This window comes from Cyanistes caeruleus, chromosome 7, assembly GCF_971803275.1.
Source record: "Cyanistes caeruleus chromosome 7, bCyaCae1.hap1.1, whole genome shotgun sequence".
Lineage (NCBI taxonomy): Eukaryota > Metazoa > Chordata > Aves > Passeriformes > Paridae > Cyanistes > Cyanistes caeruleus.
The window spans coordinates 25795608-25817652 of record NC_141707.1 but is presented as its reverse complement, the minus strand read 5'-3'; the positions used below and the strand labels follow the sequence as shown (position 1 = coordinate 25817652).

Sequence of the window (22045 nt, the reverse complement as noted above, 5' to 3'; positions counted from 1 at the left end):
CGGGCGGCCAATGGGAGCGCGGGGGGCGGGCCCCGCGGCGGCGCGCGGGATGTGACGAGCAGCGCTTCCGGGCCGGGCAGCGGTGGCCGTGCGTGAGCGGCGGGGCGGGCGCGGGGCAGCGGGGAACAGCGGGGTCCCGGGGGGGACAGCGGGGTCAGGGGGACAGCGGGGTCCCGGGGGGGACAGCGGGGTCAGGGGGACAGCGGGGTCCCGGGAGGGACAGCGGGGTCAGGGGGATAGCGAGGTCAGGGGGACAGCGGGGTCCCGGGGGGGACAGCGAGGTCCGGGGAACAGCGGGGTCCCGGGGGGGACAGCGAGGTCCGGGGAACAGCGGGGTCCCGGGGGGGACAGCGGGGTCAGGGGGACAGCGGGGTCCCGGGGGGGACAGCGGGGTCAGGGGGACAGCGGGGTCCCGGGAGGGACAGCGGGGTCAGGGGGATAGCGAGGTCAGGGGGACAGCGGGGTCCCGGGGGGGACAGCGAGGTCCGGGAACAACGGGGTCCGGGGGGACAGCGGGGTCCGGGGGGCCGGCGACGGGCGTGCAGCGGCTCGGGGAAGGCGGATTGTGCGGGATTGGCGGGGCAGCGGCGGCGGCGGGAGGGTCCCGGACGCAGTGAGGGCTCGGGGGCAGAGCGACGGGCCCGTGGGGCGGGTGTCCGGGCGGTCAGTGGCGGGTGGTTCCCGACGGGCCCATTACTCAGACTGGCCCGTCCTGCGGGAGCAGTAGCGATGCCGGAGAGCAGGTCCGTGTTTGAGGCCGCTCGGGACCCGGAGTTCCTGCACGGGCTGACCCTTGTCACCGGAGCCGCTGCGGATGTGCGTGCTGCCGAGCCGGCACCTGTGAGCCACGGTGCGTGGGGAGGGAAGTTAATTGACTCGTGTCCGCCACAGATTTGCTGTTCTGTCCCCAGCTCAGCTTGGGTGATCACCCCGGAGCTTGGCCATGGGAGCTACCCGGCGGGTGGGTAGATGGACTTTATTTTGCTGACACCCCCAGGTCCCCGAAGCTTCTTCAACCATAGGTTTCTTGGGGTTGGCTGAGGGGGGACCGAGGAGGCTCTACTCCTTGCAGTGCAGCCTGTGGGGCTGCCTGTGCACAGCCCTTCCTTGTTCTTCCAGAGAAACCTGCAGCAGCCAGCTGTGAGGAGAAGGCCCATGGGGTCACCGAGGTGGCAGAGAGGATGTGTTGCTTGACCTGCGGGCAGGTGTTTGGGAGCCGGGAGGAGCAGGTGAGCAGAGCTGAGCAGTGTGAAGAGGCAGTGGGGCTGGCATGACTGGTGGCATCCTGCTGTGGAAGCTCAGCCCCAGCACGGTGCAGCCTAGTGCTGGCTGTTTGCCTGCTGCTCATGACTTTATCCATATCCCTATATTTATCAATTAAAAGTACCATTTACTGGATGTGAAGGGTAAGTGTAGCACAAACCTGTACTTGTTCAGGTTAGCTCTTTCATGGGTAACTCCTTAATATACTGTGATTTTAGAGTCAGGACCACTGAAGGAGCCTAGCATCAGTTTAGTCCTTGGGATCTGTTACCTCATGCCCTTTGGTGGTGATGGCTTTCATTGACCACCAAGGTGCTGCCAGCTCATACATTTTTGCTCCACAGACTGAGCACTACCGTCTTGACTGGCACCGTTTCAACCTGAAGCAGCGACTCCTGGGGCGCCAGACACTGCCTGCAGAGGTGTTTGAGGAGAAAACCCGCGCAGGTGAGGAGTTGGACTGTCTGCAATGGAGCCCAGAGGCTGTTCATTAATCTTTGCTTTGTTTCACTGCATCATTTCTTTTCCTTGCAGGTGATGTTTCCAGCATCTCAGGATCTGACTCGGATAGCTCTGATGTGAGCAGTGAGTCAGAGTCGCTGCCCTCTGTCAGTGACACTGCCCGGCCCCCCCAGATTCCCCGCTCCCACAAGGTGCTGCTCCGCAATGCGAAGGGCCAGCTCATCTCCGCGTACCGCTGCGTGCTGGTCACTGGGAAGGCAAGTCACAGCCCAGCTTTTTGGGGGAGGGACTCCAGAAAAGGTGGGTGGCACTGGGGTGTAGATGTCTCTCTGACAGTCTCCTGCCTCCTGTGATAGGAAGGACTCTGGTGCCAGGTCAGAGCCACAGACTGGTTAGTGGCCTGTTACTTGGCTCTGGGGTGCTCCCAGAAACCCAGTTCTGGTGCTAACAGAGAGGCTGGTCTCTATCCTGGGGACAGCAAGAGGTAAGGAGGTGATGCCATGGGTGCTAGCAAGGGTGTCTGTGTATCAGGGTGACACTGAGGAGCCGATGGAGCTGACAGCATCACTGCAAAGCTTCAGTGCAAGCACGTGCTGGGTTGTGCTGATGATGGGTGGCGGGCACTTCGCAGGAGCAGTGTTCCGGGGGTGAGTACAGGGGGACAGCAGGATTGTCCCTTTGGGCACAGTCAGCTGGAGCTACTTTCTCACATTGATGTCATGCACACTAAGCTCTGTTGCTCACGCCTGCCCCTCTCCATAGCCTGCAGGTGCAGGAGCACAAGACCTTCCACCGCTACACGGTGCGAGCACGGCGAGGCACAGCCCAGGGCCTTCGGGATGCCCAGACCCCAGGGTCAGCACCCAGATCAGCTGGGGCCTCCCTGCGCCGCTACAACGAGGCTGCGCTGCTCAAGGTGAGGATGCGCCGCAGCGCTGGGCTCTCGGCAGGGAGAGGGGGCCTGGCTGCCTCTGGCAGGTGGCACCACACTGCTGCTGGAGGGCATGGCAGGGGCAATGGGCTCTGGAAAAGAGCCCAACCAAGGCTACTCTGTTCTGGATTTGTCCCTGCTCCAGAACTACGTTTGCTCAGGATTCCATAAAGCTTCCCTTTTCTCCCCAGGATATTCAGGACCTCCTAGCAGCCTGGGCACAGCACCTGAATGAAGCTCAGCGCATCTTCCTCCGGGCCCCTCGTCAAAATCGTGCTCTGCTCTTTGGTGGCAGGAACCCACTTCTCACCCGAGGGGACCCTCGCATCTGCCACATCCCCCTCAGCACCCGCAGGGCCACCCTGCGAGAGGTGCTGCGAGTCCACAGCACGCTGGCCAGCCTGCAGGTGTATGGTGAGTTGGACCAGCCCTCGTGCCTGTAGGTCAGGGCAGGTGGGGTGACATGGTTCGTTGTGCATTAGGGCATGCTGCCCTATGGGATCGAGGTGCTAGCTCTTCAGCCCTCAGTCCCTGGAGACATGGGGTGCTCCCTGTCCCCAGGCAATGACAAGAGCACCCTTGCTGCCCAGGGAAGGACACGCCACTGGAGGACATCACTGGGTCCCCCCGGAAGGTCTGGCAAAAGAGGCAGCTGAAGGCAGATGTGGATCCCCCGCAGGAGGACACAACTGGTGAGTTGAACTATGGAGGAAGATGTGACTCTGAGCAAGCCGGAGGGGTCTGATGTTATGGTATGGGCCAGATTTGCAGCTTCAGAGCGTGGCTGGACAGGAGAAAGACAGGGTGTTCTTGGCTGAGAGCCCCAGATGATTAGTTCTGTGTGTGTGGGTCCTTAGCCCCAGTCTTATCACCCCCCTCAGCCCCAGAGGAGGAGGAGGAAGAGGAGGAAGAAAGCCCTGCAGGGGAACTGGAGACTGTGGAAGTGACACTGGGGACCTTGGACCTCCGAGAGTTTGAAGTGATGCCCAAGCGAAACCGCAAAAGGAGGAAGAAGAGAGATAAGAAGGTGGAGAAAGGTGAGGGGGAAGAACTGGCAGGTGCAGTGTAGGAAGGTCATGGCTGGGATACAGGCTGACCCTGACCCTCTTTCTTCCTCACCACGTGTTGCCTGTGCAGGGCCTTGTGCTGAAGAGACTGGATACCAGTGTGGGCAGCCTGGCTTGGAGCCAGTGACAGAGCTGCAGGGGGAGGCTGAGGCTGGGCTGCTTCCCTGGGGCAATGGAGGTAAGTGGGGTCAGGAGCTGAGCTGCACTGGCTGGCTGCCTGTCCCATTTACTGGTGGCTTTTCAGTGGGGTGAAGAGCACGTCATGCAGGTGCCCAAAACAGCTGGGTGTGAGAAGTCTTTAGTGCAGTCGTGTGCCTTTGAGTGAACTGTGTGTTTGGAGCCAAGGGGAGCAGGCAGCACCTGACTAAGCCAGGTGTGTTGGGAGAATTGGAGTGGGTCTTACTTAAGGAGAGGACTTGGCTGCTGCCAACAGTGCCTAGCAATGCCATAGCCCATTGCCACAGACTCTGAAGGTGCTGGAGATCCCACAGTGCCCAAATCCATCTAGCAGGCTGATGCATTGTGTGTGTTCCCTAGTCAGACCAGAGTGCTGTCACTCCTGTCCTGTTCTTCCCTCACAGGAGACCCTCAGACCCAGCTCTGTGATGCTCTGTTCACTGCCTGCAAGACAGGGGATGTTCGGACACTGCGGCACCTCCTGGGTGTGCCAGAGGACGGGGGCCTGCCAGGGGACAGTGAGGATGGGGAATCTCTGGATATGGCCCGCTCCCTGCTGAACCAGCCCGTGGACGAGCGTGGCTGCACCCTGCTTCATGTGGCGGCACGGGCCGGCAAGGCTGAGGCTGTGTGTCTGCTGCTGGAGGCGGGGGCAGACCCTGCCCTCAGGTGTGCCTGCAGGGCACCCAGTGGTTCACAGCCCCTGCTGTGGGAGTCCAGCAACTCACTCCTGTCTCAGCCACAGGAAACTGGTGCTACTCTTGTCCTGGGACAGCCAGTATTGGTCTCTATGACCTGGGACATCTGGGGGTTTTATGGGAGGCCTAGGGGCTGAACCACCCTTCTCTCTGCCCGCCTGGTCTGGCATGGCAGCAGGTGGGCAGTGCCTCAAAGTGCACCCAGGTTTATTGGTTGGCAATTCCAGGGGCTGTGAGACAAAAGCCCCATGCAGGGGCTTTGAGAGGCAAGAAAGATTTGGAGGGTTCTGGTGTAGGAATAAGGAACTTTCCCCTCCTTGGCTGTGATGCCAGGGCCTGCAGTACACACTGCTCATCTCTGGGGAGCCTCGGGGCTCACAGCCCAGTGGGATGCAGACAGTAAGATGGCAGTGTGAGTGTACTGGTCTCCCTTGTCTCACAGGGACAGACAGGAGAGGACCCCATACTGTGTCTCTGCTGACAGAGTGACCCGCAATGCCTTCCGCAAGTTCATGGTGGTCCATCCAGACAAGTATGACTACAGCCGTGCCAAGGTGGGTGCCTGCCCTCTGCCCTCACCAGCAGGGGGACCCCAGAGCAAAGCTCTCCTCTCCCGCTTGTGCTGCTGCCCCAGGCTCAGTGGGAGATGCTGCCTGCCCTCTGCCCTCAGGTGCCAGGGCCCCTGACACAGGAGATGGAGGCCAAGAAGCTGGAGAAGAAGCGGGCACAGAAAGCCCAGCGGAAGCAACGGGAGCAAGCACAGCGGGAGGAGCAGCAGCGCTGGGAGCAGGAGCAGGAAAAGAAACAGCAGTTTGCAGCCCTGTCTGATAGGGAGAAGGTGAGGATTGGGAAGGGGATCCAGCCCAGATAGGACAGTGCTGGTGTGGTGGGCTCTGGGCACAGCAGCTCCCAGGAGCTGCAGGGGCTGAGCTGTCTCTGCTTCCCAGAGGGCACTGGCTGCTGAGCGGAGGTTGGCTGCACAGCTGCTGGACACTGGCACGACTCCTGCCAACATCAGGTAACCATCCCAGCAGCATGGCTCTGAAGACAAATTCTCCTGTGTCAGCACAGTTGTTCCCTGCCTTTCTTGCTCCAGTTCTCATTTCCAGTCCAAAGCTACTCCTGCCCACTCAATTCCCAGTTGTGCTTGTATAAAAGTTTCCTCCCTCTCTTGCCCTGTTCCCCTGAAATACTTTGCTAAGGATGACTTGGTCCACTTGCAGCCAGATCTACAGCAAGCCAACACCCCAGCCACTCCTGTGTCCCTGTTTACTTTGCTCTGCCACCCCACCAGGTTTGTTGGCAGCCAGCACTCCCCGTGCTTATCTGGGCAGGGGCTTTACAACCTTTATAGGGCCAAGCTCCTCAGTGTTCATTCTGCCTCAAAGTACCTCACATCGTGGTCTGAAAGAGCATCTCCCCCAGAGATCATGTCCTGGCCAGCCCTGAGAGACCAGAGGAGCCCCAGCTCCCTCATGCTGCTGGTGTCTTGTGTCCCAGTCCAGGCAGGGAATCCTTTCCTCTTCTAACACTTTTGCAAGTGTCCCCTTTGCTCAGGGGATGGTGTCACTTTTGCTCTGCTCTTTCCTGCAGCCGCTGCTGGCATTGTGGAGAGTCCCTACTGGGACGGATCCCTTTCCATTACCTCGACTTCTTCTTCTGTTCCACGGCCTGCCTGCAAACCCACCGCCGGGCCCAGGCTGGCCGCACCTAGCGCTGGAGACAGCTGCCACCTGCCAGGTGTGGTGGGGACATGGCTGAGCACTGGCTGTGCAGCAAGAGAGAGCCTGTGGAGCAGCGATGGTCAGAGGGACTGAGCTGGCCATGTCACTCTCCATGGCAGCTCTGGCAAGGCTCTGGGCATGAATATCACTCTGGGTGGTGACTCTGGCAAAGTTAACAGTTGAGAGGTCTCCATGTGCTCGTGTGAGGGGCTGGGACTGTTTGGTGGCCTCGGTCCAGCCACAGGTCCTGCTGCCAGCTTTTCTCATGGCTACCTCGTGGATTGCTATCTGTAGGTGTTAAGGACAGATCCTGACATATACAGACCCTGCAGCCCTGAGCTGCCTGCAGCCATGCCTGTGGACATCCTCAAGGCTGTGCTTTTACCTCTCCTCTCATGGCTGCCATCAGCATCTCAGTCATTATATTTCCTCTTGCCTACATTGTCAATAAAGAGGTGCCTTGACCCCCTGGCCACGGCTGGAGTCAGCATGGTCACTGGAACTATTTGGGATGAGTGTGGCATTGACATGCAAATAAAGCTCAGTCCTGGGTCCTTTACTTATTAACACAGTCCCCAAAGGTCTGAACCAGGACCTGTGCCACTTTCCTTAGCCCCCTGCTGCTTCATCAGCCCCCTGCCCTCTCCCCAGCCCCAGGGAGAGACAAGGCCAGTGCCCAGCAGTGTTTACTCTGTGGCCATGGTGCTGCAGCCAAGTGTCCTGTTGTAAAGGGGTCGGTCAAGGAAGAGCAAGAGAGGAGTGGGAGGTGCCCCTTCTAGCTCCAGCACTGTAATGTTGTTGGGGTGGCCATGGTGCAGCACCGAGCCAGGCACAAAGAGGGTCTGCTGGGGCCCACGACAGGTCCAGTACCGGCCCAAGTTGAAGCCATTTATCCACATCAGCCCCTGAAAGATGATGGAGATGGGACTGAACTGTGTCCTGGTCCACTCTTATCCCCTTTCCCCGTTGTACACTGCCTTACCTTGCTCCAACCTGGGAATGTCACAAAGGTGTCCCAGGCAATGCCAGATGTCTCAAAGGTCCCAGTGTAGAAGGCTGGCCCCACTCTGCCCCCACTGCTTGATTTTGGGAGGGCAGCATGGGGCCAGCCCTGTTGGACTGCAGTGTCTATGGCCAGGGGATAGATCAGCCAGTTGCTGAGAGGCCTGGAGTTCAAAGAGAGGTTTGCCAGCAAGCCCTGAGATAGAACAGGAGGGGAAATGAAGCAGCAGTATCTGCCACAGTCAGGACACTTGGCAACCCCAGAGTGCATTCCCCTTGCAGGGGTGAAAGTGTGATGAACAGAGGGCCCTGGCAGCTGTGGCAGGATACGTGGGAGAAGGATGCCAGTCTGAGCCCTATCTTGGCAGGTTTGAGGTGAACCAGGGAGCAGGACTGGGACTGGTCCCACCAAGGCTGGACTCTGTCTCAGGTGGCAGTAGGGGGAGTGTTTGGTCACATGGGTTGCCAGACCATCTGCTCTGGAGCTGCAGGGCCCTCTCCCCTTACCTTGAAGTCACTAGTGTTGGCCCCGAAGCTGATCCTGCCCATGTTCTCCAGGAGTATGTCCAGGGTGTCCCCTGCCCTGCCCGTTACATGCAGTGTTGTCTGCCCGTCCCGCTCCAGTGTTCCCTGGTACTCCTAAAGCCACAGTCAGTGGTTTTAAGGTGAGTTCTAAGGTTCAGTGCTGCTGACCCATGTTCAGATCCCACTACCCCCAAACACTGCCAGCAGGCACATAGCATCCTGCTGCCAGCCCTGCCAGGGCTGCTCTCTGCCCCTAAAGGGGGCAAATTTGGGTCTAGGAGCTACCCCACAAAGGCTCAGTATGGCTTTTGGCACCCTGGCTGTCCCCAAGGCCCTGGCACAGCACAGTCTTGCTGCCAGCAGGTCCCACAGCCCTCTGGTGCACTATCCCAGGGACTGGTGTGTGCTCCCATAGCCTCACCTTCTGCAGCATCACGTAGCCACGGTCACAGATGCTGTGGGGAGGAGTGCCCAGCGTGGCTGGGTCTGGGACATCCCAGGGCAGCTGTGTGTGGTACACCACAAAGCCATGGGCCTGCAGGACACAGTGCAGTGGCACAGGAAAGGAAACGGAGCTGGAAGTGAACTCTACTCCTCTGACCCAGAGCTAGGGCCAGGCAGACAGGAGATCACCTCAAGCATCCACCACTACACCCAGCCTCTCACCTGCTTTACGGCCTCAAAGGTGAGAGGGAACTGACTCTGGATGGGCCCAGAGGGGCACAGCACATCCAAGACATCCAGGAGGTCAGCATACTACAAAGAGAGGGATGGGTGCTGGCCAGTTGAGCAGTGCCATGCTGGGGCAGTACAGCCTTTGGGATAGGCACTCACCTTCCACAGGGCCACCCTGCCATAGGCATACTTGGGAGTGGCAGGCGGCATCGGACCAAGTGGCAGGGGCTGGAACTGAACAGCAGACTGTCAGCTGCCCCCCATGGCAAGCAGGGAGATGTCCCTTGCCTTGCTGGTACACAGGCAGGGGTACCCAGTACTGTCCCCTTATTCCTGCCAGGTTTGTTACCTTGCTGATGACCGTGCGAATGGCAAACAGCTTCTCGGTGGGGTCTCCTGCCTCCGAGAGGGGGGCATCATAGTCATAGCTGGTGGTCACTGGTTTGTACTGGTCCTTGTAGTCAGCACCTGGACAAGGAAGTGGTGTGAGCTGGAGGAAGGGGTTCTGGCACAGCCCAAGGCACGGAACCCAGCCCCAGGCTGGCTCCAGTGCAATGTGGTGGGGCATGACCCAGAAGTGTGAGCCCTTGCATAGGCACAAAAGTAGTCCCCAAGAGATAGTCCCCAAGAGAAGACAAGCATGGGTTCAAGGGCCCTTGGCTGTGTGTCAGCCTGCCTCATGAGACAGAACAAGAGCCTGAAACAGGCTTCTTAGGGATGACCAAGGAGAGATCCCCAGCCCTGCAGTGTGCCACTCCCTCCCTAGGAAAAGACTCTACTCACCACTCCAGTAGGCAAAATTCGTCCCTCCATGGAACATGTACCTATGATAGACCCCAGAGAGCCTGGTCAGCAACCCCACAGACCCAGCAGGGGCTCACCAGGCACTGCCCCTTCCCTCCAGCCCCCACAGGCCCTGCTGGCCTGATCCCTACGGGCTGAAGGCAAGAGGTGATACCCACTCCCCTGGTGGCTGTGCCCTCTGCCAGCTGACTACTTGCATGTTGATGCTGGCTCCCAGCTGCAGCATGTCCTCCAGCCCCCGGGCCACCACTGTTGCACTGGTGCTGGCGTGTGCCTCGCCCCAGTAGTCCAGCCAACCTGTGTAGTACTCAGAGTTTACCTGGAGGAGAAAGGCACTGTCACCTGCACCCCTCTTTGCCTCACTGCCTGCCGCCTCTGCCTCCCTAAAGCTGTCACGGGTCATTCCTCCCACAGCACCCATGCCAAGCTCACCAGGGGCCCCTTTGGCTCCACATGTCTCTGGGCACCAAATGCCTCTGTCACATTGGATCCTGTGGAGGTGGAGAGTGGGAGGTTTGAGCAGGAGAGAGAAGGGACCCACATCCCCCTCTGCTCCTTCTCCTCTCCCACAGGATACCTGGCCCAAAGTCGACGGTGGCGTAGAGCCCCTGCAGCGTGCCACAGCGCAGCTCCTCTGCTCGCGTGCTGTCGGTGGTGAAGAGCAGCACCTCGCTCCCCAGCAGTGCCCGAAAGGAGCCCAGCAGATGCCGTAGGTATCCATAGTCACAGGCATAGTAGCTCCCATATTCATTCTCCACCTGTGAGCAGGGCAGGGACTGGTGTGCAGTGTGCACATGGCAGGGCTGCAGACAGGTCCCACTGCCCACAGGGCTGAGCATCAACCTCCCCCCTTTTCTCTGGAGATCATCAGGTGTCCTGACAACCCCCAGGTGGGTCCTGAGCACAACCTTCCAGTCCCACCATGAGCTCCAGCTCTGTCAGTCTCACACCACAGCTGTGGTGATAGCAGGTACCTCCGATTCCCAGCCCTTGGATTTAGATCCAGGTCCAGAAGTTGGGAGGGATTTATCTGAGCTTTGCTGGGTAAGGTCATTGTGTAGGGGATACTGTTGGCTTTCTGGGGCACATCCAAAGATGACTGAGAGAAGGGCACAGTGCTGGGCCTCACAGCACCTTACCTGCACACTGATGATGTTCCCTCCCTGCTGGTACAGGCGTGGCTTGATCTTGGGCAGCAGGATATGGAGCCAGGAGTCCACAGCTGCCAGGTAGGCTGGAGGGAGAGAGGCAGGGCAGGGGCTGGCTGCAGCATCCCCCTCAGCCCACCTGCAGCCAGCCTGCCAGGAGGAAGACACAGCAGATGGGGCAGGGTCAAGCGAGATGGGGAAGTGGAGATGGAATACAAACTCTGGGGCTCTCAAAGGATGAGAAGATGATGGGAAAGACCACACAGGCAGAGCTAGCAGGTGTGTGGAGACAATGCCAGGACTGGCACCAGGCTGTAAGGACATGGTGGCCAGAGCCCTGTGCTGAGCCTCACCAGGGTCAGAAGTGCGCAGGACGATGTCTGGTTTCCACAGCAGCCAGGCAGGCAAACCACCCTGGAGAAACACACAGGGCAGAGAGGGAGGCAGAGATACTGCTCAGCAGCCTGGGCCTGCCCAGAGCTGAAATCGGCCAAAGCAATGCTAGCATGGCAAGTGGTCTGTGGGATGGCAGCCTGGGCACAGCAGGCTTGGCACTGGGGTCAGTGCAACAGCCCGAAGGGCCAGCCCTGCTGTGCCTTCCCCAGACCACCCGTCACCCCTCTGTGCCAGCTGGGGAGCTCACCATCTCCCACTCTGCACAGATGTAGGGCCCTGGCCGCAGGATCACCAGAAGTCCCAGCTCAGCTGTCAGGTCCAGGAAAGCTTCCACATCCCGGTTCCCAGTGAAGTCATAAACTCCTGGCAGTGTCTCATGGTAGTTCCAGGGGATGTAGCTGGGGTGAGAGGGGAGATCAGCATGCAGGGGCTAAGAACACCCCAGCATGACAAGGAGCCATCCCACCAGCTGCTCCCTCTGCTTCTGGGAGCTGGCCTGCAGCCTGAGCTGAGTATGGCAACTCGGGCTGGACTGGAACTAGCCCACACTCATGCTTGTGTCTGGCAGAGGTGACTTGGGGGGGGGTCACAGCCAAGTGCAAGTGTTGGTCCTTGCTCCCTGTCGTCAGACAACACCCTTGTCTCTGTTCCTACAGATCCCAGAAAGCCCGTGGTGGCTGTGGGCTGTGCACCATCAGGGCTGTTGCCATGGCTTACACCTGCACAGTGCTGAGCCCGCTCATGTACATCTTGAGCAGGCGGTCCCTCCAGGCAGGGCGCGGGACGCGGGCGTAGTGGATGCTGCCCGAGATGTAGCGGAAAGGGGCACCGTCCTTGCGGAAGCAGTTGTGTTCATAATCCAGCTGGAAGGAGCGTGTCGAAGGGGAGGCCTGCAGGAAAGGGGCAGAGCTGGAGGGCTGCAGAACCTCCCCGAGCCCAGCCGCCCCCTCCTATGCTTCCTGGGACAAGCACTGATGGGGCTGGTTCTTGGAGGAGTCCTCCCCCAAAACTGGTGCCAAATTGTCCTTCTGGGAGAGCAGGAGGGATGAGCTGAACCTCCCCGCTAATCAAACACCCGGCGGCTGAGCCGGTGGCATTTGCGGGGTCGGGTGCTGCTGGGGTGGGTGCAGCGAGGGCAGGGAAGGAGCTGGGAACGTAATCTGGGACATCGGGGCTGGACATGGGCTGCTGCAGGAGGGATCTATAGCATGCCGAGCAGGGAGACGGATCGGGAAATAAGGCAGATTCCGGAGGCGTCCCACCGGCTCCTTCACAGCTCAGTTCTGTGCGCTTCTCCCACACTTTCCACCCTCGTTTGCTAACCTGCGTGTGCAGGAGCCCCGCTGCCAGCAGCAGGGCGAGGGCCGGCAGCGCCATCGTCGCCGTGTGCTCGGCAGGCCCGGGACCGGGGACGAAGCCGGACGTGGCCAGCACCATCAAGTGAGCCCAGAAGGCTCCTGGCCAGCGCCGGGCACTTCCTCCTCCCGATCCCGAGCGCTTCCTCCTCCCGATGCCGAGCGCTTCCTTCTCCCGATGCCGAGCGCTTCCTCCTCCCGATGCCGAGCGCTTCCTCCTCCCGATGCCGAGCGCTTCCTCCTCCCGATGCCGAGCGCCCGCAGCTGCAGCAGCTGGGGCGGGACCATGGGAAAGGGGTGGGCGGCTCCGACCCTCCACATCTGGCCCGGCGTGCATCAGCCCCGCAAAGCCCAGCCCAGCAGGGGATGCAGGCGAAACAACGCCGCACAACGCAACACATGAACCCCTGGTGCCCAGCGGGGTGCTGAGAGACAAACAAAGTGAGGGGACAAGGAGCCTCATCAAAGTTTCGCCACCAGGCAGAACCCTTCCATTGAGCTCATTGTTCTGTTTGAGGGCTGGTGATGGGAAGCTCGGCTGCAGCTTTTATAGGAGGGCTGCTGCTGCTGGGTGAGGGGAAGGAGAACGGCCCGGGGTGAGGGCTGGAGCCGGTGCCAGGGGTGCGGGGAGGTGCAGCGGGGCAGGACGAGCCCGCTGCCCGGAGGCGGAGCGGCCCCTCCCGCGGTGACGCGGCGGGTGACGCGCGGCGGCGGGCGATGACGCGCGGGCCATGGGGCAGACGCTGTGCGTCTGCTCCCGCGGCACCGTCAGCCTCGGGGGAGCGCGCTACCTCCTGCTCCACCGCCTGGCAGAGGGGTGCGCGGCGGGCTGGAGCGCGGGGGGCTCGGGCGGGGGTCCCCGTGCTCCGGGAGGGATGCTCGGGAAAGAGGGGGGGATGCTTGGGCACGGGCGTGCTCGTGTATGGGGGATGCTCGGGCATGGGAGGTGCGCGGGCTTGGGGGTGCTTGTACGGGGGGAGTGCTTGGGTGCGGGGGGCACGCTTGGGCACGGGGGTGCTTGTACACGGGCGATGATTTGGCGTTGGGGTGACGCTCAGGCTCAGGATGCTCGGGCAAGGTGGGGAGATGCTTGAGCTCAGGTCACCTTGGGGCTTGGGGAAGTACTTGGGCCTGGCGAGGGATGATGCTTCGGCATGGGGGGGTGCTTGTGCATGACAGATGATTCTCATGCTGTGTGACAGGGATGGGTCGGTCATTCCCAGAAGTGGGTGGTTGAAGCCATGAGAGTGGGGATGATTGTGCCAGTGGGGTTTTTCGTACAGAGAGGGGATGGTCTGGTTTCCTGACAGGTGCCTGAAGGGTGGGGGGGATGTGCATACCTGGGGAATTCCTGCTGCCCTCTATCCCTCGCCCCTGGGTGCTCATAGATGGGACTGGGCACAAGGCCCCAACATGGATGTCACAGCCCCCAACTCATGCTATTCTTGACTCTTTGCAGGGGCTTCAGCTATGTGGACCTGGTGGAGGGGCTGCGGGATGGGCGCTTCTACGCCCTGAAGCGCATCCTGTGCCACGACAAGGAAGACCGCCAGGCCGCCCTCCACGAGGTGGAGATGCACGGCCTCTTCGACCACCCCAACATCCTGCGCCTGGTGGCCCACTGCATGGTGGAGAAGGGTGCCAAGCACGAAGCCTGGCTTCTCCTGCCCTATGTGAAGGTGAGGGGGCCTTTCCTGACTGCCCCACCACCCCAGGAGCAGCGTGGTGACCAGCTGCTTGTGTTTGCCAGGGGGGAACCCTCTGGAGAGAGGTGGAAGCACTGCGAGAGAAAGGCACCTTCATGCCAGAGCAGCGGATCCTTCACATCCTCCATGGGATCTGCCGTGGGCTGCAAGCCATCCACAGCAAGGGCTATGCACACAGGTGAGGGGTGGCAGGACTGGCTGGGGGGATTGGCAGGGGCTCCAGTGGGCACTCAGTGATGTCCATCCCCACAGGGACCTCAAGCCCACCAATGTGCTGCTGGATGAGGATGACCAGCCTGTGCTGATGGACCTGGGCTCCATGAACCAAGCTCGCATCGAAGTCAACAGCTCTCATGAGGCCATGGCTGTGCAGGTGGGTGGTCTGGGATGTCACCCCACAAGCCTGTCCCTGCTCCAGTCCCTTCACCCCATACTCCTCTCTGCAGGACTGGGCTGCCCAGCGCTGCACCATCTCCTACCGTGCCCCTGAGCTCTTCACAGTGCCGAGCCAGTGCATCATAGATGAGCGTACAGATATTTGGGTAAGGATCCAGCCCTCTGGCCCTCCCCATCCCACTGCTGCAGGGCTGCACTGACACCACCACTCTCCAGTCCTTAGGCTGTGTGCTGTACTGCATGATGTTTGGAGAGGGCCCCTATGATGCCATCTTCCAGAAGGGTGACAGTGTGGCTCTGGCAGTTCAGAACCCCCTCACGTTGCCCTCCACAACCAGGTGAGGGGCTGGGGAGGGTGACCCCATTCCTGGGTGGCCCCCCAGGGCCCTGTCCCGTGCACCACATGGGTTCTTCCCTTGCTGTCTTTCTTCCAGATACTCGGCTGCCTTGCAACGCCTGCTCTTCTCCATGATGACAGTGAACCCCCAGGAGAGACCCAGCATAAATGAAGTCCTCCACCAACTGGAGGGGCTGCAACCAGCACCGGTGGGACAGGACACCACACAGATCTGATCCCATCCCCTTCCAGTGGTGATGCTGGCTGAGCCAGGGGAAAAGCAGCTGCCCTAATCCCTGCTGCCCTGCAGGCCTGTTGCAGAGGGGATTGATGCCCTGGGGGAGAGCTGCTGCTCTGTGCCAGAGGTGTGTTGGATTTGGAGTGTTCTGTGCCCTGGATGTTGCTGCCTGGGCCTTGGTCTGAGCCCCTGAGCTGTGGATACGTGATCTGCTGCTAAACGTGGGTCCCTTGCCAGCTGCTACCTTCCCCGGGGGTGGCAGAAGAGGATGTTGTGGGACCCCTCCTGGGGATGGGAGCTGCTGTTCTGCAGCTCTGTGTCCCAGGAGGGTTGTTCCTAAGGGTCGGATCCCGGTGCTGTGTTGGAGGGAGGCAGAGGAAGTGCCCACTCTGCTACTGCTCTTGGCACCGATGTGGCCTTGTGTTTGAAGTAAAGTATGTTCTTGCGGAGGTGTGGCTGTGTCCGTGTCTGCAGGGAGGGGTCCTGCCACGGCATGGGGAGAGCAGCGCGCTCTGTCCGGGTTAAGCAGCCAAGCGTTGCTGGAGGGGAAGGGCAGCAGAGGCCAGCCAGGGCGGCACAGCCAGAGCATTAGCAGTAAGCAGGGAAAGTTAATCCCTGGCCCCAGAATGCTCCTATTGGGAGCTAACACAACGCTGCAGCTGGAGCCAGACACTGCTGTTGAGAGCCTCTGGCAGTGGGCACTGCGGGGCAGGGATCAGCACAGGCAGGCAGGCAGTGGCAGGGGTACAGGGAGAACTTCTCTGCTACCTGTGAAGAGGGAGGTGGATGGCCAGACCGGGGAGCTGCCAGACCATGGGAGGCAGGAGCAGCAGCTCTGCTCTGGTGGGGGTATGCAGAGCATGGGGACAGCACAACCACCCCAGCACTGAGGACACCCCAGCCCAGCAGGCAGCCTTGACTGGAGGGGCTCAGTGAGGCTCCAGCAGCTGGGCTACCCACGGAGAGGGGGTAAAAAAAGAGATGCAGACAAGCAGTTTCACAGGGAGCATTTCCCTCTTTTAATCCTCTCACCTCACACAGCAGAAGAGCAGCCACAGGGGTTTGTGCCGTGCTGGGTGCCATTGCAGGGTGCACCCACTGCACCAGAGAGCCAGGCATACCCCTTGCCCTGTATGGTCACCACAGGGGCAGGGATGCCAGATTGCTCCCACTGCCTCAACAACTGTCTTTCCAGGCCAGCCCACCTACCCTTGGGCTGCACCTGAGGAGAAGACCCAAGAGCTGCTATTCTTTTCTTGCTCAGACTAAATCTGCTCTCCTGAGCTCCAGGATACAACACAGGGCCATATATCACACGAGGAAGCGGTACCCACCCCTGGCTGGAGCAACGAGTGGGGTGGGATGTGTGCCACAGCACCAGGGACTAGACCCCAGGGCTCTTACCTGCACAGGTAGCAAGCTGGAGCTGGAGCAGAGCACTGGGAGGAAGCATAGCAGCACCAGTAGCAGGGCTGAAGCTGTCACCACACACCTGACCTGGCAATAAACCGATACAGCTGGGGGGATACTGGGAGACACGGAGGATCTGAAACCGTTTATTGCAAAGGGTTTGCAGGTAACACGGGGAAGGAGCGTGGTCCTTTTTAGGCTGAGGTTCTCTACTCCTCACCCTCTTCTTCGTCCTCATAGGAGTCCAGGCCCACTTCCTCGTAATCCTTCTCCAGAGCGGCCATGTCTTCCCGCGCCTCGGAGAACTCCCCTTCCTCCATGCCCTCACCCACGTACCAGTGCACGAAGGCGCGCTTGGCGTACATCAGGTCAAACTTGTGGTCCAGGCGAGCCCAGGCCTCGGCGATGGCCGTGGTGTTGCTCAGCATGCAGACGGCGCGCTGCACCTTGGCCAGGTCGCCCCCGGGCACCACCGTGGGTGGCTGGTAGTTGATGCCCACCTTGAAGCCCGTGGGGCACCAGTCCACAAACTGGATGCTGCGTTTGGTCTTGATGGTGGCGATGGCAGCGTTGACGTCCTTGGGCACCACGTCCCCACGGTACAGCAGGCAGCAGGCCATGTACTTGCCATGGCGAGGGTCACACTTCACCATCTGGTTAGCCGGCTCAAAGCAGGAGTTGGTGATCTCGGCTACCGACAGCTGCTCATGATAAGCCTTCTCTGCGGAGATGACCGGGGCATAGGTGGCCAGGGGGAAGTGAATGCGAGGGTAGGGGACCAGGTTGGTCTGGAACTCGGTCAGATCCACATTCAGGGCTCCGTCAAACCGCAGTGATGCTGTGATGGATGAGACAATCTGACTGATGAGTCTGTTCAAGTTGGTGTAGGTTGGGCGCTCGATGTCCAGGTTCCGGCGGCAAATGTCATAGATGGCCTCGTTGTCCACCATGAAAGCACAGTCCGAGTGCTCCAGAGTGGTGTGGGTGGTGAGAATGGAGTTATAGGGCTCTACGACAGCAGTGGAGACTTGTGGTGCTGGATAGATTGAGAATTCCAGCTTGGACTTCTTGCCATAATCAACAGAGAGTCGCTCCATCAACAGGGAGGTGAATCCAGAGCCCGTGCCACCTCCAAAACTGTGAAACACAAGGAATCCCTGGAGGCCTGTGCACTGGTCAGCCTGTGGAGAAAGATGAGCAGAGATTGCTCTGAGATACATTTCTTTATGAAAGTCTAGCTGTCCACAAGTCCCTTCAGGACCTGGTCTATCCCTGCCCTGGTCAGCTGCATATCCCTCCCAGGGCCAGCACGGCTTGCAACATGTTCTGAGCCCCAGCAGGATGCTGGACCCCAGTCCAGGGAGGCACATCCCCTTGCTGCAGTTGCTTACCAGCTTACGAATCCTGTCCAGCACTTGATCAATGATCTCTTTGCCGATGGTGTAGTGCCCACGGGCGTAGTTGTTGGCAGCATCCTCCTTGCCAGTAATTAGCTGCTCGGGGTGAAAGAGCTGGCGGTAGACGCCTCCCCGAACCTCGTCTAGGAGAGAACAGGGGCAGGTTGAGCCCAGTGGAGGCTGTTGCTTTGAGCCGGCCGCCAAGCAGACACATGGGCGCTAGCAGCCATCCCTCACCTTGGCTCCGCCTGCCGTGGCACGGCCAAGGACCCACACGTCAGCAAAGCCAACACCAGCATCAGGTTTCTCTGGCATCAGGAGGTGGCTGCCACCTCCCTGCGCAGCTCAGCTTCTCCCAGCCTTCGGGAGCTGCCTGCCCACAGCGCGGCAGGAGCTGCCGTGCCGGTTGGGCTGGTTTCTCTCTGTGCACATGTGGTACAAGCACCACTGACTCTAGGACACTTCAAGAACAAAAGCAGGTGCTCATGTGTGTGGCTCCTCCTGGGAAAAAAAAAAGGGCCCTCGGGTCGAATCCAGAGCAGGATATTGTCAGAAGACCAGGAGTGCCAGCTGCCTGCTACCCACCCACTGGGGCACCTCAGGCTGTGTGAACTCCCAGGAGCATCCTGCAATGGTTATTCCCAGAAATAATGACCACTATCACTGCCCAACCAGGGTGCACTCACCAATCACGGTGGGCTCCAGGTCCACGAAGATGGCCCGTGGGACGTGCTTCCCAGCCCCAGTCTCACAGAAGAAGGTGGTGAAGGAATCATCCCCTCCACCAATGGTTTTGTCGCTGGGCATCTGCCCGTCGGGCTGGATGCCGTGCTCCAGGCAGTACAGCTCCCAGCAGGTGTTGCCCATCTGGACGCCGGCCTGGCCGACGTGGACGGAGATGCACTCACGCTGGGGAGGGGGAGGCAGGGTCAGATCCCGGCACAGCTCTGTCCTGCCTGCTCTAGGGAGGGCTCCTCCCGGTGCCAAGTGCCACACAGTCACCCACGCTGGATCTGCTCTGGTCAGTGGTCCCAGAGAGCACCTTTTCCTCTGGGTGACCTCCTGCATCACTCTCAGGGGCTCCCCATAGCTGGCATTGCCCTCAGCCATGCACAGGCACCATCCTGGATCAAGAGGCAGCTCTGGCATCCCTCTTGCCCCTGCCCTCGCTGTGGGCCACCACCTCAATGGGCTCTGGCTGGGCCTGTCCTCCAGCAGCAAGGTGAGCAGAGCCTGGCCCAGCTACTCTGCCGGGGTGCCTGGCAGCCTCAGCCCCTTCCCCATACAACAGCAGTCCAGTGAGGAGCTGAGCTGACAGGGGCACGCACTTAACCCATGAGAGGCAATCAGCATGGGAAAACCTCTCTGTTTGCTGCTCCAGAACCAGATAAGCAGTATTGTGGGGTGAGTAGCCTTGTGGATGCAGGGGTGCTAGGTGGCAGCCAGCCTGGCAATGAAGACCGGCGGTTTCTGAGGCAATATAGATTCCCTGGGCTACACAGTCCCAACCCCGTGCTGCAAAACCCATGTTGGCAGAAGTGCTGAGAAGCAGGCTGTGAGCTGCAGATGTGCCTCATGCCCTCCCATTCAGGAGGTGCAGGCCTGTTCTGCTACTCCAGCATCCCTTCTCTGCTGTCCCTGGCACCCTGCCTCTGCTAGTCCTAGGATCCCTGCCTCCCTGAGCAGGACACCCCGATTCAGCCTCGAGGTCCTGGAGCAATTCACTCCTGCATTCCCTGACTGCACAGTGCCCTTAGCCGCCATGGGGTCCGTGCCCCGGTCCCGCGCCCGGGTAGGACAAGAGCTCCTGCTTCTTGCGGGAGGTCCAAGAGCAGCCCCAGCCACAGAGAGGAAGAGAGGGCAGCTGGGGGCAGGTTCCCCGGCAGGGCCCGGCCAGCGCTGCGGCGGGCAGAGCGCTGCGCTGCGCCTTCTGGCACGGCCCCGGCCCACTCCTGAGCCGCTAAATATAGACAGCTCCGGCCCCGGGCGAGGGCAGCGGCGACTGCCCGCTTCGGGGAGCGTCCCCAGCCCGCTCCGCCGCTGCCTGACGCCCGCGGGACAGGACCGGAGGGACGGGACCCCCGCACCCGTTCTCCGCCGCCAGCCCCGACGGGGCGCGCACTGCCGCGGGGGGAGCCCCGCCGAACGCCCGGCTCCGGGCCCCGGTGCCCGGCTGCCGCCCCCACCCTCGGCAGCTGTTCCCGTCCATCCGCGGCCACCGCTCCCCACCGGAGAGGTCACCCGCCTCTGTCCCCAGCGCCCCCCCGCGCTGCGCCGGCGGTGGCGGGGGGAGCGGGCGCCCCAGTGCCGGTGGCGGCGGGAGGGGGGCACGGGGCGATGGGGGCGCGGCTGCCCCGGGCAGGGGCCGCTAGGGCTGCCCAAGGTCACGGTCGGGAAGGAGGGGGCGTGTGGCGACGGCTCCGCCGGGCACGGTGCTGCGGGGGGATTGCCGGGGGGCTGCCGGGCGCCCTCCCCGCCGCCGTGCCCGCCTCCCGGCCCGCACTCACCATGTTGCGGCGGGTGGTGCGGGCTGTCCCGGCGGCTCTGTGCGGCGGGGCTCGGCGCGGAGCTGCGGCTGCTGCAATCCCCGCCGCAGCGCTCTCTTATAGGTGGGAGGGGCTCGGTGCCGCCACGCCCCCTTATTTGGGTACACTTGCATGCGGGGAGGGAGTACCCCCTTCGGGGGCCGCGGGAGCCTGGGGGGTCCTCTCGGCTGCGGAGGAGCCCCGAGGTGCGGGGCCCGAAGCTGCTCGCCCTTCTCCGCCGGGAGGTGGTGGGGGGGCATCGGTCCAGGCTGCCGGCAGGAGGCCTGCGGACCAGCCCTCAGGGGTGACAGGCAGTGCTGAGCCACCAGCACCCGAGGCAGAGCAGGTAGAACAATCCCTAACCTGCTCTGCTACCAGCTCCCCCAGGGATGTGAGAGACCCCGAGTCCATCTGGGTCTCTAGAACAAGAGAAAGGAGGAGAAACACGATAGAGACACGTATCAGACTCAGGAGCCCACTTTGTCCCCCAAACCTCCCTTTGCCATCGATGCTCTGGGAGGCTCTAGCCAAAGTTTGCCCTTCTCTCCCAGTGGGGACAGACAGGCAGTGCTGCACAACCCCGTGAGGCTGCAGATCTGCATTACAAATCTGGGCTGCCAAAAAAGGGTCATTGCAGCCTGCTTGCTGTTAATAACTTGTGACTACATCGAGAGCAGCAGCTCTGTTTGAGCCCTGGCCAGTGCAGCCACCCCTGCCAAGGCCAGGGCTGATCATGCTGCTGAGGATGCCTGGACCATCGGCCTTGAATGCTGCCTGAGTAGAGAGGGCTCTGTCTTTGTTGCCAGGGCCTTGGGTCACACAGCTGTCCTCCCTGGCCATGGGGATAGATGGGCCTCTGCTGCTCAGTGGAGTGCCAGGAGACACTACTGGGTCCCTTCTCCAGGACAGAGGTGCCGGATAACTTTTAGAAAAGTTAAATTTCAACTCCTGCATCCTTCTGGTGGCAGTCATGTCTGTGAAGACACAGGGAGATGTGAGCAATGGAATTACTCTGAAGGAGCAAATTCCCTCCTTTCCCCACAGTCAGAAAAGACATAAGATCAGTGCAGCATCTGGTGTGAGGGGCAGTGACTCCTGCCCTGACATAGCAGCAGCAGGCACCACTCAGTCTGAGCCTGGCACTCCAGACACAGGCAAGCAGAGCAGTGCCAGCAGCCCTGTGCAGTGGGATGAGTGCCTGGCTGCACTCCAGCAGCCAGAGCTGGCCCCCACTCTCCCCTCCAGCTGACACGGGTGCATGCCGGGAGGAGGAGGGCAGGGGAGGACAGCCCCTGTGGGTCAATATAGCTAGAGCATTAGTGGTAAGCAGGGAAAATTAATCTCTAGAACAAGCACACTGGATAATGGGTAACAGAAATCTCCAGTTTGTAGCTGGAGCCAGGCACTGATGCTGGGACTACTTAACACCAGGCAGGGCAGTGAGAGGACTCAGAATGGGGACAATGCAGAAGATGATCTGGGCCAGGTAGAGTGGGGCCATATGCCCCAGGGGGAAGGCAGAGCACTGACAGAACAGGGTAGGCTGAGGGCAGAGGTAGTCCCAGACAGAGGACCCCCTGCCTAAGCTTGGTACTTCTATCACATCAGCAGCACTCCTCCAGGATCCCTTTGGTGGATGTGCTCCACCACCCTCCCAGAGTCTGCCATGCGTCCTGGACATACCCCTCTGGTATGGGGCTCTTACCTATGCGGGGAGCTGGAGCTGGAGCAGAGCACTGGGAGGAAGCATAGCAGCACCAGTAGCAGGGCTGAAGCTGTCACCACACACCTGACCTGGCAATAAACCGA

The 22045-nt window shown here is 60.8% G+C and overlaps 4 protein-coding genes across 10 annotated transcripts; 2 read left to right on the top strand and 2 right to left on the bottom strand.

The window, feature by feature from the left end:
• Positions 1–18: 18 nt before the first annotated feature.
• Positions 19–6793, top strand: ANKZF1 (ankyrin repeat and zinc finger peptidyl tRNA hydrolase 1). Of its 6 annotated transcripts, none has more exons than XM_086896945.1 (16): positions 19–88; positions 725–850; positions 1120–1229; positions 1608–1710; positions 1798–1982; positions 2257–2372; positions 2488–2641; positions 2848–3070; positions 3247–3348; positions 3538–3693; positions 3794–3901; positions 4305–4569; positions 5041–5152; positions 5269–5436; positions 5546–5616; positions 6192–6793. In XM_086896945.1, the coding sequence occupies exons 2-16, from the start codon at positions 730–732 to the stop codon at positions 6310–6312; spliced, it is 2115 nt and encodes a 704-aa protein (XP_086753071.1). In that variant the 5' UTR covers positions 19–88; positions 725–729; the 3' UTR covers positions 6313–6793. The 6 variants fall into 6 exon arrangements, with proteins under 6 accessions (XP_086753071.1, XP_086753072.1, XP_086753070.1 ...); XM_086896946.1 differs by having other exon boundaries at positions 37–92; XM_086896944.1 differs by having other exon boundaries at positions 43–88; positions 3514–3693.
• A 70-nt stretch (positions 6794–6863) lies between these two features.
• On the bottom strand, positions 6864–12911 carry GLB1L (galactosidase beta 1 like). 2 transcript variants are annotated; one of them, XM_086896943.1, is made up of 16 exons: positions 12196–12911; positions 11590–11762; positions 11120–11270; positions 10830–10890; positions 10468–10562; positions 9906–10086; positions 9761–9819; positions 9526–9647; positions 9308–9348; positions 8874–8992; positions 8684–8758; positions 8516–8605; positions 8271–8384; positions 7832–7963; positions 7305–7520; positions 6864–7227 (listed from the first exon to the last, which is right to left on the bottom strand). In XM_086896943.1, exons 1-16 carry the CDS (start codon positions 12688–12690, stop codon positions 7009–7011), a joined length of 2343 nt encoding a protein of 780 aa, XP_086753069.1. In that variant the 5' UTR covers positions 12691–12911; the 3' UTR covers positions 6864–7008. The 2 variants fall into 2 exon arrangements, with proteins under 2 accessions (XP_086753069.1, XP_023786912.2); XM_023931144.2 differs by having other exon boundaries at positions 9487–9647; positions 12196–12689.
• Positions 12910–15353, top strand: STK16 (serine/threonine kinase 16). The gene is made up of 7 exons (XM_086896950.1): positions 12910–13044; positions 13687–13906; positions 13978–14111; positions 14186–14306; positions 14380–14475; positions 14546–14667; positions 14764–15353. Exons 1-7 carry the CDS (start codon positions 12959–12961, stop codon positions 14900–14902), a joined length of 918 nt encoding a protein of 305 aa, XP_086753076.1. The 5' UTR covers positions 12910–12958; the 3' UTR covers positions 14903–15353.
• Positions 15354–15899: 546 nt separating this feature from the next.
• LOC147652255 (tubulin alpha-5 chain) lies at positions 15900–21210 on the bottom strand. The gene is made up of 4 exons (XM_086896949.1): positions 20219–21210; positions 18398–18620; positions 17706–17854; positions 15900–17495 (listed from the first exon to the last, which is right to left on the bottom strand). Exons 1-4 carry the CDS (start codon positions 20219–20221, stop codon positions 16524–16526), a joined length of 1347 nt encoding a protein of 448 aa, XP_086753075.1. The 5' UTR covers positions 20222–21210; the 3' UTR covers positions 15900–16523.
• Positions 21211–22045: the final 835 nt, after the last annotated feature.